General features: G+C 46.4%; 1 protein-coding gene across 10 annotated transcripts in view; it reads left to right on the plus strand.

Moving 5' to 3' along the window:
* D2HGDH (D-2-hydroxyglutarate dehydrogenase) overlaps positions 1-17,092 on the plus strand; it is a 53,746-nt gene that overhangs the window by 24,933 nt on the left and 11,721 nt on the right. For all 10 annotated transcript variants that reach the window (XM_049888731.1, XM_049888738.1, XM_049888732.1 and 7 more), the window contains 2 exons: positions 8,460-8,603; positions 11,561-11,703. In XM_049888731.1, coding sequence (XP_049744688.1) covers positions 8,460-8,603; positions 11,561-11,703 — 287 coding nt within the window. The remainder of the gene's footprint in view (positions 1-8,459; positions 8,604-11,560; positions 11,704-17,092) is intronic.

Below are 17,092 nucleotides of genomic sequence, written 5' to 3' on the forward strand. Positions count from 1 at the left end.
CACAGGAAGGCTGCGATGTGCCTTAAGGAGAAAATACCCGTGTTAGATAACCCTCCTCCAGGCCTGAGTTATGGCACTGTTGGCTGTGAGTCCAGTGTTAACCAATCAACAGTATATATTAAATAAGGTGTCATAAACAGAAATCCACATAAACGAGGTTCCATGTTGGGCGACCGATGAGAATGTTGTGACCAGAGACTCGCGGGAACCTACCTGCATTTCCCCTGGAGCACTGGACCAGCACTCGCTAATTCAGTGTTTGCCATGACTTTATGGGACAAAACTGCCACAAATAACGAGAAACAAATGTGTAACTTTTTGGGTCCAAGACCCAAATGATGTTCACACACAGCATTTGATTGCCGTCTCCCTTTAATCTCCGTGAACCTCCAACCTTTCAGTTAGCAGCCGAGTATTTTCACGGGTTGCACCACCCAGGGACACCTAGAGATAGAAATAGAGATTATGTATGTATTATGAGTGTGTGTGTACACACATATGTACTCAATATATATACACACGCATAAGGCGTCCTGGCGATGCAGTTGTTAAGTGTTTGGCTGCTAAACAAAAGGTTGTGGTTCAAACCCACCAGCGACTCTGCAGCAGGAACACCTGGAGATCTATTTCTGTAAAGGTTACAACCAAGAAAACCCAGGGGGGCAGTTCCACTCTGTCACATGGGGGTGTTAGGAGTTAGAATCCACTCAACGTCACCCAACAACAACAACAATTATATATATATAAATGATATGGCTGTATGCGCATATACAGAGGAAGAGAGACTGATTTTAAGGAATTGTCTCATATGAGTGTGGGTCCTGGCACGTCCAGCATTCACAGTTCAGAAGGCAGGCTAGAAACACCAGTGGTCTTGAGTCCAAAGTCCATAGCCATGCTGCTGTCGTTGTTAGGTGCCGCTGCATCGGTTCCATAGCGACCCCGATGTACAAGAGAATGAAACACTGCCTGGTCCTGTGCCATCCTCACAATCGTAATGCTTGAGCATTGTTGAAGCCACTGGGTCAATCCATCTCGTTGGAGGTCTTCTTCTTTTTCGCTGGCCCTCTACAGACAATGTTCTGCTGCTATTCATAAGGTTTTCACTGGTTAATTCTTTTCAGAATGAAACCAATGGGCCCTTCTTCCTAGTCTGTCTTAGTCTGGAGGCTCAGCTGAAACCTCTTCTCCATGGATGAGCCTGCTGATATTTGAATACCAGAGGCATATCTTCCACCTTCACAGCAACACACAAGCCCCCACAGTACGACAAACTGACAGACGCATGGGGTAGGCAGTGGGCTGGAAACTGGCAGGGTTTCTGTGTCACAGTCTTGAGGCAGAATTCCTTCTCAGTGGGACCTCAGTTTTTGCTCTTAAGGCCTTCTACTGATTGACGAGGCCCACACACAGATGGAGGGTGATCTGCTTTACCTCAGCCAATTGATTATAGACATGAATCCCATCAGCAAAATGCCTTCACAGCAAACCTAGACTGGGCACCTCTGCCCAGCCAAGGGGGCACATGAAATTCCCCATTGCAGTCACCTGTTGCTTCTCAGAGACAGCTCCATAGGTGAGAGGTTTTATTGGCATTGTGTTCGGTCATTTTTGCCTTGAGATGACACTCCACCTTCAAAGGCGGGGATTGGATGGGCGAGATTGCTGTGCTCATGGTCTTGTGGGGAGCCTCGTGTTTCTGAGCCCCTGGAGCGCTCTCCCGAGCCCCTCTACTTCTCAAATGTGAGAGAGAGCACTCAGTCTCCATGTCCTTCAGTGTTGCCGAGGTGTCAGCCCCTGGCGCATCCCCACACTCAGAAGCCTGAATCCAGATGTATGTGCAGCGGGAACACCTTCTCCAGGACAATGCTCACAGGTGAACACATGGCCACTCCCTCCACGTCGATGAGTAAGGTTTCTGACCCAAGAAGCTCCATTAATTTCTGTACCTGTTCACCTGTGCTGGTCTCTTCTACTTTCTGATCCTCCCATTATTCATGAAGTCTGCTCTCTTGACCGCTTTTCTAGTCCGTTGGTTCTGCTTTCTCTCATGTCATCTGTTGGTGAAGTTCAGCCGATGCCAGGCCAGTGAGCCTGAGAGATGCTGGCTCAGCACCTCCTCCTGCTCTTGAGACTCCACAGTGATCTCATGTCTTCAACCAGAGGGACAGGCCTGTGGGCTCTCACTTGTGCGGACACAGGCGTGTATGCTGTTTTTAACTGAGATCTGCTCTGAAAATCCTTGTTGTTGTTAGGTGCTATTGAGTCAGTTCCAACTCATAGTGACCCCATGTACAACAGAATGAAACACTGCCTGGCACTGCGCTATCCTCACAATCTTTGTTATGCTTAAGCCCATTGTTGCAGCCACTATGGCAGTCCATCTCATAGAGGGTCTTCCTCTTTTTTGCTGACCCTCTACTTTACCAAGCATGATGTCCTTCTCTGGGAACTGATTCCTGATGACAACCTGTTAAAAGTATGTGAGACATAGTCTCACCATCCTTGCTTCTAAGGAACATTCTGGTTGTACTTCTTCTAAGACAAATTTGTTCGTTCTTTTGGCAGTCCATGGTATATTCAATATTCTTCTCCAACACCACAATTCAAAGGCATCAATTCTTCTTTGGTCTTCTTTTTTCATCGTCCATCTTTCATGTGCACAGAAGGTGATTGAAAATTCCATGGCTTGGGTCACGTGCACCTTAGTCTTCAAGGTGACATCTTTGCTTTTCAACACTTTAAAGAGAGGTCTCTTGCAGCAGATTTGCCTAATGCAACGTGTCTTTTGATTTCATGACTGCTGCTTCCATGGGTGTTGATTGTGGATCCAAGTAAAATGAAATCCTTGGCAACTTCGATCTTTTCCCCATTTACCATGACGTTGCTTATTGATCCAGTTGTGAGGATTTTTGTTTTCATTATGTTGAGATGTAATCCATACTGAAGGCTGTGGTCTTTGATCTTTATCAGTAAGCGCTTCAAGTCCTCTTCACTTTCAGCAAGCAAGGTTGTGTCATCTGTATAATACAGGTTGTTAATGAGTCTTCCTCCAATCCTGATGCCTCGTTCTTCATATAGTCCAGCTTCTCGGGTTATTTGCTCAGCATACAGATTAAATAGGAGTGCTGAAAGAATACAACCCTGATGCACACCTTTCCTGGCTTTAAAACACGCAGTATCCCCTTGTTCGGTTTGAACGCCTGCCTCATGATTTGTGTACAGATTCCTTATGAGCACAATTAAGTGTCCTGGACTTCCCATTCTTCCCAGTGTTGTCCATAATTTTTTTATGATCCACACAGTCGAATGCCTTTGCATAGTTAATGAAACACAGGTAAACATCTTTTTTGATATTGTCTGCATTCAGCCACAATCCATCTGACATCAGCAATGATATCCCTGGTTCCTCGTCCTCTTCTGAATCTGTCTTGAATTTCTGGCAGTTCCCTGTTGACACACTGCTGCAGCCGCTTTTTACTTGTATGTGATATTAATGATATCTTTTGATAATTTCTGCATTTGGTGAGATCACCTTTCTTGGGAATAAGCATAAATATAGATCTCTTCCAGTTTGTTGGCCCAGTAGACGTCTTCCAGATTTCTTGGGATAGACGAGTGAGTATTTCCAGGACTGCTTCCGTTTGTTGAAACATCTCAATTGGTACTCCATCAATTCCTGGAGCCTCGTTTTTCAGCAATGCCTTCAGTGCAGCTTGAACTTCTTCCTTTAGTACTGTTGGTTCCTGCTCATATGGTACCTCCTGAAATGGTTGATTGTCAACTAATTCTTTTTGGTATAGTGACTCTGTGTATTCCTCCCATCTTCTTTTGGTGCTTTCAGAGTCGTTTAATATTTTCCCTATAAAATCCTGTTGCAGTCAAGTCGACTCTGACTCACAGCAACCCTATAGGACAGAGTAGAACTGCCCCATAGGGTTTCCAAGGAGTGCCTGGTGGATTCAAACTGCTGACCTTTTGGTTAGCACCTGTAGCTCTTAACCACTACCCCACCAGGGTTTCCATTTTCCCTATAGAATCCTGCAGTATTGCAGCTCGAGGCTTGAATTTTTTCTTCAGTTCTTTCAGCTTGAGAAACACAGAGCATGTTCTTCCCTTTTGGTCCATCTCCAGGTCTTTGCACATGTCATTATAATATTTTGTCTTCTTGAGCCATCCTTTGAAATCTTCTTCTGTTCATCTCTTTTACTTCATCATTTCTTCCTTTCGCTTTAGCTACACGATGTTCAAGAGCAAATTCTGAAAATCCTTAGCTGTACCTTTTATTGGTCATCTTACTGTTTTTCCTTCAGTGCTTCCTTGAGAGCCCGGAGTAGAGTTTTCATCATTGGGACCTTCTTTCTATAGTCTCTAATTTGTTCTTCCCTGGAGATGTTCCATTTTTCCGTTGGGGACAGAGTGTTTTTTAACAAATTGCTCGTTTTGGCCCTTTATCTGCTCACCGCTCTGTTGCTCTTTCCCTGGGTTTGAGGTGAGCCGGTGCTCTTGACCAAAGACCTCAGGAGCTGACAGCAAACACATGTGAAGCTACAGAACGTCCGATGACACACCAAAGAGCTTTGGTTCCAGCTTAGGCTTGTACAGAGCTGAGAAATAGAGACTCTTGTCCTTAAGCACTAGTCTTCTACAGCACCAGTACTGGCACCAGTACCAGTACCAGTACCAGTACCAGTACCAGTACCAGTGGCCACCAAGTTGACTCTGATTCATGGAGTCTTCAAGTGTGTCAGAGTAGAAATGTGCTCCACTGGGTTTTCACTGGCTGGTTTTCTAGAAATAGGTCACCAGGCCTCTCTTCTGCAGCACTTCTGGATGGACTGGAACCTCCAACCTTTTGTTTAGCAGCTGAGCACATTAGCCATCTGCACCACGCAGTGACTCCTATAATTGACTTACTAAATCTAAATCCAATCAATACATTTGTCTTCTGAAGTTTTGAGAATCTTAGAATATTTTAACTCTGTTTACCCCCTCCCAACTTGCATGTTATTCTTGTCATGTTTTTAATTCTATCTAGTTTTTTTTTTTTTTTTAGTTCGTCTGATCGTAATTTTTATTTTACTGACCACTTTCTTTGCTCTTCATTCCTTCTAGCGTCAGGTCTTCCATGTGGAATCCTGCTCTGTATTGGCATTTACTTTCTTTCATCCCATTGAAAACACATTCCAGTGTTTTCTGGCTTCCACTGTTGTTGGTGGGAAGTCAGCTGTCACCTAACTGCTACTGCTTCAAAGGTATTCTGTTTTTTTTTTTTTTTGGAGGGGGGAGCCACTTTAAAGATTTTCCTCTTTATCTTAGGTTTACTACAGTTTTCATTATGTTGTGTATGAGTATACATTTCTTTTTATCTCTGCCTTGGAATTTGTTGAATTTCTTAAATACTTGGATGGATGCCTTTTATTAGTTCCAGAAACTTCTTAGCTATTACCTCTTTGAATATGGCCCATTCCCCCCCACCCCCTTTTGGGCTGTAATTAAACATATGTTGGAAGTTTTTAGTCTGCCCTCTCTCATAACCTCTCTTCTGTATTTTCCATCTTTTCTTTTACTTTGTGTTGCATTCTGGGTCATTTCTTCTGATCTGTCTTCTAGTTCATGAAGGTTCCCTTCTGCTGTGTTTAATATACCGCCAAACCCATCCATGGAGGGTTTTTTTTTCCTGTCTTTTGAGTTCTTAATATAATTATAGTTTTCATTTCTAGACATTTTATTTGGTTGTTTTACAAATTTTCAATATTATTTTTTATAGTTTTCTATTCCTTTCAGATATTTTTAAAATAATTTTTATTGTGCTTTGAAAGTTTACAAATCAAGTCAGTTTCTCACACAAAAACCCATATACACCTTGCTACACACTCCCAATTACTCTCCCCCTAATGAGACAGCCCGCTCCCTCCCTCCACTCTCTCTTTTCGTGTCCATTTCACCAGCTCCTAACCCCCTCTACCCTCTCATCTCCCCTCCAGGCAGGAGATGCCAACATAGTCTCAAGTGTCCACCTGATCCAAGAAGCTCGCTCCTCACCAACGCCCCTCTCTAACCCATTATCCAGTCCAATCCATGTCTCCTTTCAGATGCTTTTAAGCTCATGATTTCTTTCTTTAAACATAATTAGTGTAACTATTTTATAATATGATGAACCCTTTTTTTCAAGTATCTGTGGTCTGTTTTAACTGTCTGTTGTCTCTGCTTGTTCTTCCTCATGGTGCCTATTTCCTTGTGTGCTTCGTTATCTTTGGTAGTATGCGGCTCATTGCCATTGAAGAATTATTTGTGGGGATTCTGAGAGGCTGAGGGTGAAGGTGCCTTCCCCCAGAGAGGATTCACATTTGCTTCTGCTAGGTGGCTGTGGATCCTACCAGTCTGGAAGTTCATGGCCTTGACTTTCTATGAACCACACAGGGAACGAGAACCTACTCTGCAGTCAGCACAAGGGCCAATCCATGGTCACAATTTATCGGTAGAAAGTTTTTCTTTTTCCCTTTCTTTTTTTCTCTTGTTCTGTTCAGCACTAAGACAACTTCCCCTGCAGTCTTTTGGGATGGGTGAGAATCAGGCTTATTTCCGGTTCACCCTTACCCAGAGGATGTAGTCCTGTGGGAAGGATCTCCTGTTAGATTCCTCACCTTGAGCAAGTTGTTGAAGCCCAAGGCTAACTCTTCTTGGTGTGGCACGTGCCGTCTGGGCAAGAGTGGCTCTGGTCTTGGTGCTGGCCCTGCCCCCCATGGCACTGAGTTTCTCCAAATTGAGCCTTCATTTCTTTTCTCTCTTGGCATTCTTCAATGCTTTTAGTTTTGATTTTTTTGTTCAGCAATTCTCACTGTTTTCAGTGGGCATGGGACCAAATAGCCTAGTTCCCCTTCACAGGACAGAAGCCTTTTCCCCTGTCTTTACTCAGGGTTTGGCTCCACTTCTCCACAACCATTAATCCTGCTCTTGCCAGGGCCCATAAAGCCCTCCCCATTGCCCGCCTGGTGGTCAGTTCTCACAGCTCCTGCTTATTCAGCCTCTGGCATGACCCTGTCTCTTTGGTGCTCCTCTTCCTCCTCACCACCCCCTCAGGCCTCCTTTCCTCACCGCCTTCCCCCCCCCCCCCCCGCCACCAGGTTCCTTTCCTTCCCCTCCCCTTCCTGACCTGGCATGCAAGGATCCCCGGCTCAGTCCTGACATTCCTCTCTCCAGACTGCCTTTCTGGGGAAGTCATCCAGATTGATGGCTCACATTCCATCTGCAGCTTCATTTCCTGCCAGAGCTCACCCTGAACCTATTCTCATCTGTTTGGCCACCCCTGGGCAGCACCATGGAGCTGTCTGAAAGACTCTCAAACTGAATACTTAGAGTCCAAATCGACTCCTGAGAGTCCTGCCAAACCTGTTTCTCCCAGCCCCCATCTCAGTGAACAGTGGCCGGTGCTTCCTGCTGCTTTTGCCTCCTTGTGCTCTCGCCTCCTTCTTTCCTTCATACCCCATGTTTGAACCATCCTTAACTGCATCTTCAGAGCTGGTCCCTTCTCTGACTGCCTGCCACTGCCCTGTTGTTCCTGCACACCTGGCTGGCCTTGGCCTCTGCACTTGCTGGATCTTCTCTGGAGCACTCTTCTCATGTCCTGTAACTCTCTCACTTCCTTCCATCTGACTCTGAAAGGCCATGTGAAGGACCACCCCGGCCCACATAAGCCTGCCGGGCACTGGCCTGAAGGTATTCCAGCCCTGCCACATGCTGACACGTGCCCTTGTTTCCTCATTTCCTTTCGGCCTTGCTTCTCCATGGTGCTCCCCAGGGCGGGGGCTCTGCTGATGCCTCACCAGCACCTGGGGCATTGCTACCTCGTGGAAGCTCAGCAAATGTTTGTTGAATGCATTAATAAAAAAATAGACCAAACCAGTTGTAATGGAGTCAATTCCAACTCATGATGACCTCATGGGTGTCAGAGTTGAACTGCTCCATAGAGTTGTCAGTGGCTGATATTTTGGAAGGCCTTTCTTCTGAGGTGCCTCTGGTGGACTTGAACCTCCAACCTTTAGGTTAGCAGGTGACTGTGTTAACTGTTTGCAACATCCAGAGACTCCAAGTGCATTAAGAGCCCAGTAAAACTTCAGCACTGACTCTGCTAAGAGAATTCCGTTCTGACCCGTCTCTAAGGACTTGCCACAAGACTGCTCCACACACCTGGGTCCTTCCTTTCTGTCTGACTACTGTTCACCTTCCCAAGCACTTTGGGATGATTTTCAGGTGACCACTTTCTTAATCTGAGACACAAGCAGGCAGCGGGTGTCCCCACGTGGCACCCCTCCCACCCGTGGCAAGGACTCTGTTCACACAGGTTGGGCTCTTGTCCTGCTCTCAAGGCACCTGTCTGGGGGCAGCTGACCACGTCTCATCTGGCCTTGTGTCCCCTTGTCCTGCATGCCAACGTGGTGTTGTCCGACCTTTTGCAGGTTGTCCTGGCTTCGCTGAAGTTCTGCAGGCTTTCATGTCCTGCAAGAAGATGCTGGGCGAGATCCTGTCTGCCTTCGAGTTCATGGACGCCGAGTGCATGCGGCTGGTGGGGCAGCACCTGCACCTTGCCTGCCCTGTCCAAGGTACTGACCCGCAGGGCACAGAGACACCGCTGCTGCCACCCTTTCTGCCTGCCACACACCAGACCACCCAGAGTCCGGAGACTTTGTCCCATCTGCAAGGTCAGGAGGCAGTAGCAGCACCATAACCCTGGTTATTGTTACCGTTACCAGCTGCCATCAAGTCGATTCTGACTCATTGAGACCCTCTATGAGCTGGCAGTCACTGTAATCAGATGAGTAGGGAATTCTTGGTTGCATTCATTTTAAAACACTCCCTCCGCATTAGTTTAGCTGAGTGCTGCCGGTTGTGCCATTGCTCTGGGACTTTGGGACAGCTGCAGTGTGTCCATCAGAAACGTTTGCCCCAAGGACAGGCCTGCCCGTCTTCTCACCTAGTAGCATCGTCCAGGAGGTGCGTAAGCTGTGGTCTTGGCGTCGCTTTCTGCGTGAGCAGATAAAAGCCCGGCACAGCCAGCCCTCCTGTCCCCTGAGTGGGGAGTGTAGACCAATCCACCGCTTTGGAAAGCAGTTTGGCTTTATGAATGTAGAGTCTTCAAAATGTTCACCTGTAGGTCTAGGCAATTACTATTCTGGAAATCTGCCCTCAAGAACTAATCCTAAATATGGAGCAATCCTTATATCCTAAATTTCGAACGAGGTGCTGTTTTTAATGTAATAAAAAAGAAAACAACCTAAATATCCAATGGTAAAGAAATAAGCCAGGATACAACCATTGGACAGATGGTGGGTCTGCTGGGTGGGGGAGGGGGCTGCTGGGTGGATGGGGGTCTGCTGGGTGGGGGAGGGGTCCACTGGGTGGGCGGATGGGGGTCTGCCGGGTGGGTAAGGGTCTGCTAGGAGGGTGGGCGGGGTTCTGCCAGGGGGACAGGTGGGGGTCTGCTGGGGGGGTGAGGGTCTGCCAGGGCAAGGGTGGGTGGGGGTCAGCCAGGTGGGTGAGGGTCTGTTGAGGGGCAGGAGAAGTCTGCCGGGTGGGTGAGGGTCTGCCGGAGGGGCACCATGTGGCCAGTGGGCATCATGTTAGGAAAGCTTCTCTTAACATCACGTTTTGGGGAAAGACCAGGGCACGGCTCTGTCCTTCATTGGGTTTGTGGTTTGGCAAATCTCCTTGCCTGTACAGAAGAAAGACAGGAAGGACCTAAGTCGAAATATGAACAGGGGCTGTTTTTGGCAAATCCTAGCTAGAGCCGACGGATTCTCAGCCCGTGTGCCCCGTTTATCAGTGCAGGCTTGTGCGTTGCTGTGCTGCTGGCTAGGCTTCAGCAGAGCTTCTAGATGAAGATGAGCTAGGAAGAAAGGCCTTGCGACCTAGTTCTGAAATCGGTCAGTGAGAACCCTGAGTCTCAGTGGTCCAGACCACAACCCGTCACGGGGACGATGCAGGACGGGGCAGCCTTCTGTTCACCGTGCACAGGGTCATTGTGAGTCACGGGCCCATTCGAATGACAACTGAGGACAACAACAACATTTTTGGCAAGCTGGGAGATTTTTCTTTTTCAATTTTACTTTTTTTTGTTTTCTAAATCTCTTTTTATATGCATATTTTACTTCTACAATGGGAAAAAGAGCCAGTGACTTACCAAAACCTCCTAGGGTCCTGTGGGACCTGTGACATGTTCAAGAGCAGAATTTCTGTGTCAGCGAGGAAAAATGGCAGCGTCTGAACCGTGGGGTCATTGTAGGAGGGTATCACGTTTTCCTGGGAGAAATCTCAACAGAATGCTGCAGGAGAGGACTGTGCATCAGTACACTCTCATCTGTTGATTTCAATCCATGTAGAAAAGAAACTCACGGGAGGCTTGGAAAAAAAAAAAAACTTACTAAGTTTAATACGTTAAATATATATTTATATAAATATGCTAATGTTTAAAATATTAAAAACATTCACAGTAGCCTTGAAAAAAATAAATTCACTGAGTTTAATATGTTAAATATATATTTAAGTAAAATATTCTAATTTTTAAAAAATATTAAAAACATTTCTAAATAACTTAGTAATGCATGTTTCAATTTTTAAACTTTCCAAGTAGTTTAAATATAAAAATAGTTTAAAAATAACTTTTTAAATTAAGAAAAACAGACAATGAGGTAAAAAGTATGACCTTTTGCATGAGGTATTCCAGCCTCGGGGGCCATAGACCCTCTAACCCCATTCTCCCAGCGTCTCCCTGTGACTGCCATGTGGTCATGGTGGAGTCAGCCCGTTGGAAGGAAGCTCCCTAGGCCAGGAACCCACTGTGAGGGGTGACGGAAGGCGGGGGGCTTCATGATGTCACTTTTGGGGTTGAGTGTGGATTTACAGGGGGTTCCTTTTCTGATGAGGACTCCCCCCCGCTCACGTGAGAAGTTTGTTGGATCCACACAGTAAGAGGCCTGTAGGCAGGTGTCCTGGATGGGCACAGCAGCCCCATGTGGTCATCGTGACCCAGAGCCCTTCCATCCAGCACCCGCTCTCCAGGTGGAGTTTACCCTCATGGCTGCAACTGTGCACGGCCAGGTATTTATGCGGCTATGGAGTTGTATGTAAGGTGTCTTTCCCATGTGGAGGCTGCTTTAGGGTTGGGTATGGTCATGATGTAATAGTTGTGAATTGGGGAACATACCAAGGTGAGGATTTTGAGGTAAGGGGCTGAAACAATTCAGGGGTGTAAACTGTTTGATGCTTCCTATGGAAGAGTTGATGAGTCATCCAGGAAGTTCCTGAGATGATCTTTGACCTTCCTGGAAAGACTTACCTTTTCCACTGTCTGACGTTCAGCCAGAGCGAGGGCTTCCTGCCCCCAGAGACTTCCGCTGGCATTAAGGGAGAGTAATGGATGCTAAGGCCTAGAGATGCTGGGGTTGGGGGGTGTGCGAGGTGGTATGAGGGACACAGGGGTGGATTTTAAAGAGCTGCTCTGGCCTCTGACCTCTGATCCATGCCCAGACCTCGGCTCACTGGCTTTTCTTGTTCATTCCAGAAAGTCCGTTCTACGTCTTGGTGGAGACCTCAGGCTCCAGTGGGGAGCACGATGGCGAGAAGCTGGACGGCTTTCTGGAGCACGCCATGGGCTCTGGCATGGTGACTGACGGGACTGTGGCTACAGACCAGAGGAAGATGAAGGTGCTCTGAGGGCTGCTTTACGTGCCCCTGGGTCCCTCCTTCCCTCTCCACCTGCTTCACCCTCATCTGGGGACCCCTAGAAGGTACAGCCAGTCCAGCATGGACGGTGCAGGCACTGCTGAGTCTGACTGGATCCTCGGCTTTGATGGGGTCTGGGCTGGACGGGAAAACCAAGCTCACTACCGTTAAGTTGATTCTGACTCATAGCAGCCCTGTAGAACAGAGTACACTGCCTCATAGGATTTCCAAGGCTGTCATCTTTATGGAAGCTGACTGCCACGTGTTTCTCCGCAGAGCAGCTGGTGGGTTCAAACCACCAACCTTTCGGTTAGCAGCCGAGTGCTTTAACCACTGTGCTACCAGGGCTCCTGGGCTGGAAGGGAACCTGGGACCATCATCCAGTCCCCCACCTAGTCTCCACGCTGCAGTGGGAAGGGTGGACAGCAGGTGGCCGGAGTGCAGCGGGAGAGGCCCTTGATGGTGGGGCGGGCATTTGAAATGGAAGGTGCTGGATTTTTGGCCCGTCTCAGGATGAGTGGGAGGTCGAAGGTGAGGTCAGGTCCCAAGCTTGAGCCCCTGGCTACTCTCAAGGTTCTGAACATTCACTCTCTTTTCCTACTTTATTACAAAAACTTTAACAGTTAACTTGCTTTTTTTTTTCCCGTCCAAGATGAGGGCCAAGCCTCGACTTCCACCGTGGCTCAAATCCTCATCTCCCCCTGCCCCCTTAGTCAGTCCCACACTTCTGGTCACTCCCACCAGCACCCAGTCATGGGCTTTTCCTTCCCCCACATTCCCCCACCTCTCCCCTCACCCCCACCACCTCCCATGTTTCCCCCACCTCTCCCCTCACCCCCATGTCCCCCAACCCCCACATTCCCCCACATCTCCCCTCCCCCTACCTCCTCCATGTCTCCCCCACCTCTCACTTCAACCCCTACCTCTTGACCCCACCCACCTCTTACCTCTAGCCCCCACTGCGTCTGCTCTTGTCGAGAATCCCAGGGCTGGTCCATGTCACCTGGAGCCTCCATTCCTGGCTCCTCTGCCCTGCCTCTACTCCCTCAGTACCTGCAGGGCCCCCACACCCCTTGGTTTTCTAGGTTCATGTCTGTTGGGCTCCACGCTCACTCTCAAGTCTCCCCTCCATGGGTTTAGACGCTTTGGCACCCTGAATCTCCTGCCTGGCCCTTCTGCGCCTGGCCAAGCCCCTTCCCTCCTCAGTACCTGAGTGCTGTCTGTGGGGCCAGCAGAGTCCCAGAACATGGTCCTGTGGCTCCTTCCATTGCAGGCCCCCCAACCCCCCTACAAACACTCTTCTATCTGGAACTCCAAGACTTGGGTGTTAGGCCTCTGGACGACCTCCACTTGTCTTATGTTTTCTCTTCTCTTGCCTATTTACTCATTTTGTTTTCTTTCTAGAAGACTTCCTTTTTTTTTCTCCCAATCCTTCTACCAAGTTATTTTGTTTTATCATTTTGTTGTTAAGTGCTGTTGAGTCGGTTCTGACTCATAGTGACCCTATGGACAAAAAACAAAACACTGCCCGGTCCTGCGCCAATCGTTGTTATGCTTGAGCCCGTTGTTACAGCCACTGTGTCAATCCATCTCATTGAGGGTCTTCCTCGCTTTCACTGACTCTCTACCTTACCAAGCATGATGTCCTTCTCCAGGGACTAATCCCTCCTGACAACATGTTCAAAGTATGTGAGATGAAGTTTTGCCATCCTTGCTTTTAAGGAGCATTCTTGCTGTACTTACTCCAAGACATATTTGTTCCTTCTTCTGGCAGTCCACGGTATATTCAATATTCTTTGCCAACACCACAGTTCAAAGGTGTCAATTCTTCTTTGATCATTCTTCCTTATTCATTGTCCAGCTTTCGCATGCATATGAGGAGATTGAAAACACCATGGCTTGGGTCAGGCACCGCTTAGTCTTCAAAGTGACATCTTTGCTTTTCAACACTTTAAACAGGTCTTCTACAGCAGGTTTGCCCAGTGCAATGCATCATTTGACTTCTTGACTGCAGCTTCCATGGGTGTTGATTGTGGATCCAAGTAAAATGAAATCCTTGACAACTTCAATCTTTTCTCTGTTTATCATGATGTTGCATATTGGACTAGTTGTGAGGATTTTTGCTTTCTTTATGTTGAGGTGTAATCCATACTGAAGGCTATAGTCTTTGAAATCTTCATCAGTGTTTCAAGTCGTCTTCACCTTCAGCAAGCAAGGTGGGGTCATCTGCATATCGCATGTTGTTAATGAGTTTTTCTCCAATCCTGATGCCCTGTTCTTTTTCATATAGTCCAGCTTCTCACCTTATTTGCTCAACATACTGTGGTGAAAGGATACAACCCTGATGCACACCTTTCTTTACTTTAAACCACACAGTATCCTCTTGGTCTGTTTGAACATCTGCCTCTTGGTCTATGTACAAGTTCCTCATGAGGACAATTAAGTGTTGGAATTCCCATTCTTCACAATGTTATCCATAATTTGACATGATCCACACATTCGAATGCTTTTGCATAGTCAATAAAATGCAGGTAAACATCTTTCTGGTATTCTCTGCTTTTAGCCAAGATTCATCTGAGATCAGCAATGGTATCCCTCATTCCATGTCCTCTTCTCAGTCCAGGTTGAATTTCTGGCAGTTCCCTGTCGCTATACTGCTGCAACTGCTTTTGAATGATCTTCAGCAAAATTTTACTTGTGTGTGATATTAATGGTGTTGTTCCATAATTTCTGCATTCTGTAGGATCACCTTTCTTTGGAATGGCCAGGAAGCTGTCTTCCAAATTTCTTGACATAGATGAGTGAGTACCTCCAGTGCTACATCCATTGTTGAAACATTTCAGTTGGTATTCTGTCAATTCCTGCAGCTTTGTTTTTCACCATTCCCTTCAGTGCAGCTTTGACTTCCTCCCTCAGTACCATTGGTTCTTGGTAATATGCTAGGAAGAAGGACCTGGTGGCTTACTTCTGAAAAAATTAGCCAGTAAAAACCTGATGAATAGCAGTGTGGAACATAGTCTGGAAGATGAACCCCTGAGGTTGGACTCCAGGAATAGCAGTGTGGAACATAGTCTGGAAGATGAACCCCTGAGGTTGGAAGCCACTCAAAATACAACTGGGGAAGAGCTGCCTCCTCGAAGTAGAGTCGACTTTAATGACGTGAATGGAGTCAAGCTTTTGGGATCTTCATTTCCTGACGTGGAATGACTCAAAATGAGAAGAAACAGCTGCTAACATCCATTAATAATTGGAACATGGAATGTATGAAGTATGAATCTAGGAAAATTGGAAGTTGTCAGAAATGAAATGGACTGCAGAAGGCTCAATTTCCTAGGCATTAATGAGCTGAAATGTACTGGTATTGGCCATTTTGAACTGGACAATCATATGGTCTACTATGCCAGGAATGACAAAGAGGGAATGGCGTCACATTCATTGCCAAAAAGAACATTTCAAGATCTATCCTGAAGTACAAGGCTGTGTCAGTGATAGGGTAGTATCCATATGCCCACAAGGATGACCAGTTAACAAGACTATTATTCAAATTTATTGGCACCAATCACTAATGCCAAAGGTGAGGAAATTGAAGATTTTTACCAACTTCTGCAGTCTGAAATTGTTTAAACATGCAATCAAGATGTACTGATAATAACCGGTGATTGGAACGTGAAAGTTGGAAACAAAGGATTGGTAGTTGGAAAATGCGACCTTTGTGATAGAAGTGGCACCTGAGATTAAATGATAGAATTTTGTAAAACCAACAACTTCTTCATTGCAAATACCTTTTCTCAACAACATAAACAGCGACTATACACATGGACCTCACCATGTGCAATACACAGTAATCAAATTGACTACATCTGTGGAAAGAGATGATGGAAAAGCTCAATATCATCAGTGAGAACAAGGCCAGGGGCTGACTGCAGAATAAGCTGTCAATTGCTCATGTGCAAGTTGAAGAAAATTAGAACAAGTCCACAAGAGCCAAAATATGACCTTGAGTGTATCCCACCTGAATTTAGAGACCATCTCAAGAATAGATTTGACACACTGGACACTAATAACCGAACACCAGACGAGTTATGAAATGACATAAAGGAAGTCATCCATGAAGAAAGCAAGAGGTCATTAAAAAGACAGGAAAGAAAGAAAAGACCAAAATGGATGTCAGGAGAGACTCTGAAACTTGCTCTTGAATGTCGAGTAGCTAAAGCAAAAGGAAGAAATGATGAAGTAGAAGAGCTGAACAGAAGATTCCAAAGGGCAGCTCAAGAAGACAAAGTAAAGTATTATGATGACACGTACAAAGACCTGGAGTCAGAAAACCAAAAGGGGGAGGAACAGGCTCAGCATTTCTCAAGCTGAAAGAACTGAAGAAAAAATTCAAGCCCAGAGTTGCAATATTGAAGGTTTCTAAGAATCGACTCGATGGCACTGGATTTACTGGGATAGGGAAAATATTGAATGATGCAGGAAGCCTCAAAAGAAGATGGAAGAAATACAGAGTCACTATACCGAAAAGAATTGGTCGACGTTGTTTTAGCTCGGATGGGTTTAATTTTGACGAGCTCTTTGGTGATTGCTTGTTTGCACCCTGTTCTTCTTTTACGGATGTGGTAGCCCATCCTGTCTGTCTTTCTTGAAGTCTGCTCCCTTCATTACGGTCTCGCTCTGTTACCGGAGAATGGCCTCGGTTCTTGTCTTCGGTGTAGGAAAGAATTCAAACACTGCGACAAACGGTGCCAAGCAAGCAGAGGTTTATTAGCAAGCTGGGGGTTAGTTGTAAAAGTCCACTTGACTAGGAAGCCTCAAGCAGGCTACTCAGGTAGAGAAAGAATCTGAGTGCCCCATAGACGTTTTCTTAGGGTTTTATACCCTTTTTTCTCTTTGTCTGTCTCTATTAACATTTAAAAGCCAGGACAAGACCCCCCTGTGAAGACTATTTCCTTGGCTTAAGGTTTAATTACCAAGTTGGAGATCTTATCAAATTAGGGGCTTTATCGAGTTAAGGATTTTATCAGATCAAAGACCCTTGTAAAGATCATTTCCTTGGCTTAAAGTTTAACTATGTAAGGACCATCTTATTGAGGAATGTCACCACCCCCTGCCTCTTCCTTTCTAGTGATTGTCTTATTGAGGAATGTCACCACCCTCTGCTTCTTCCTCTTCCCGAGTGCAAGGTCTCCCCCTCCCCCTTTTTTCTCTCCCAGGGTCTCCTTTTGGGGGCTGTCCTCAAATGTCTGCTGCCCACGGCCATTCACTCAGATTTCTGAGGAGGCATCCAAGGCTCGTGGGAGCTCTTGGGGCCTGGAAGAACCCTGGGGTGGTGGAAGGCAGGTTTCCCACTGAACTTTCTTGTTTTTCCGGAGAC

Source organism: Elephas maximus, chromosome 6, assembly GCF_024166365.1.
Source record: "Elephas maximus indicus isolate mEleMax1 chromosome 6, mEleMax1 primary haplotype, whole genome shotgun sequence".
NCBI lineage: Eukaryota > Metazoa > Chordata > Mammalia > Proboscidea > Elephantidae > Elephas > Elephas maximus.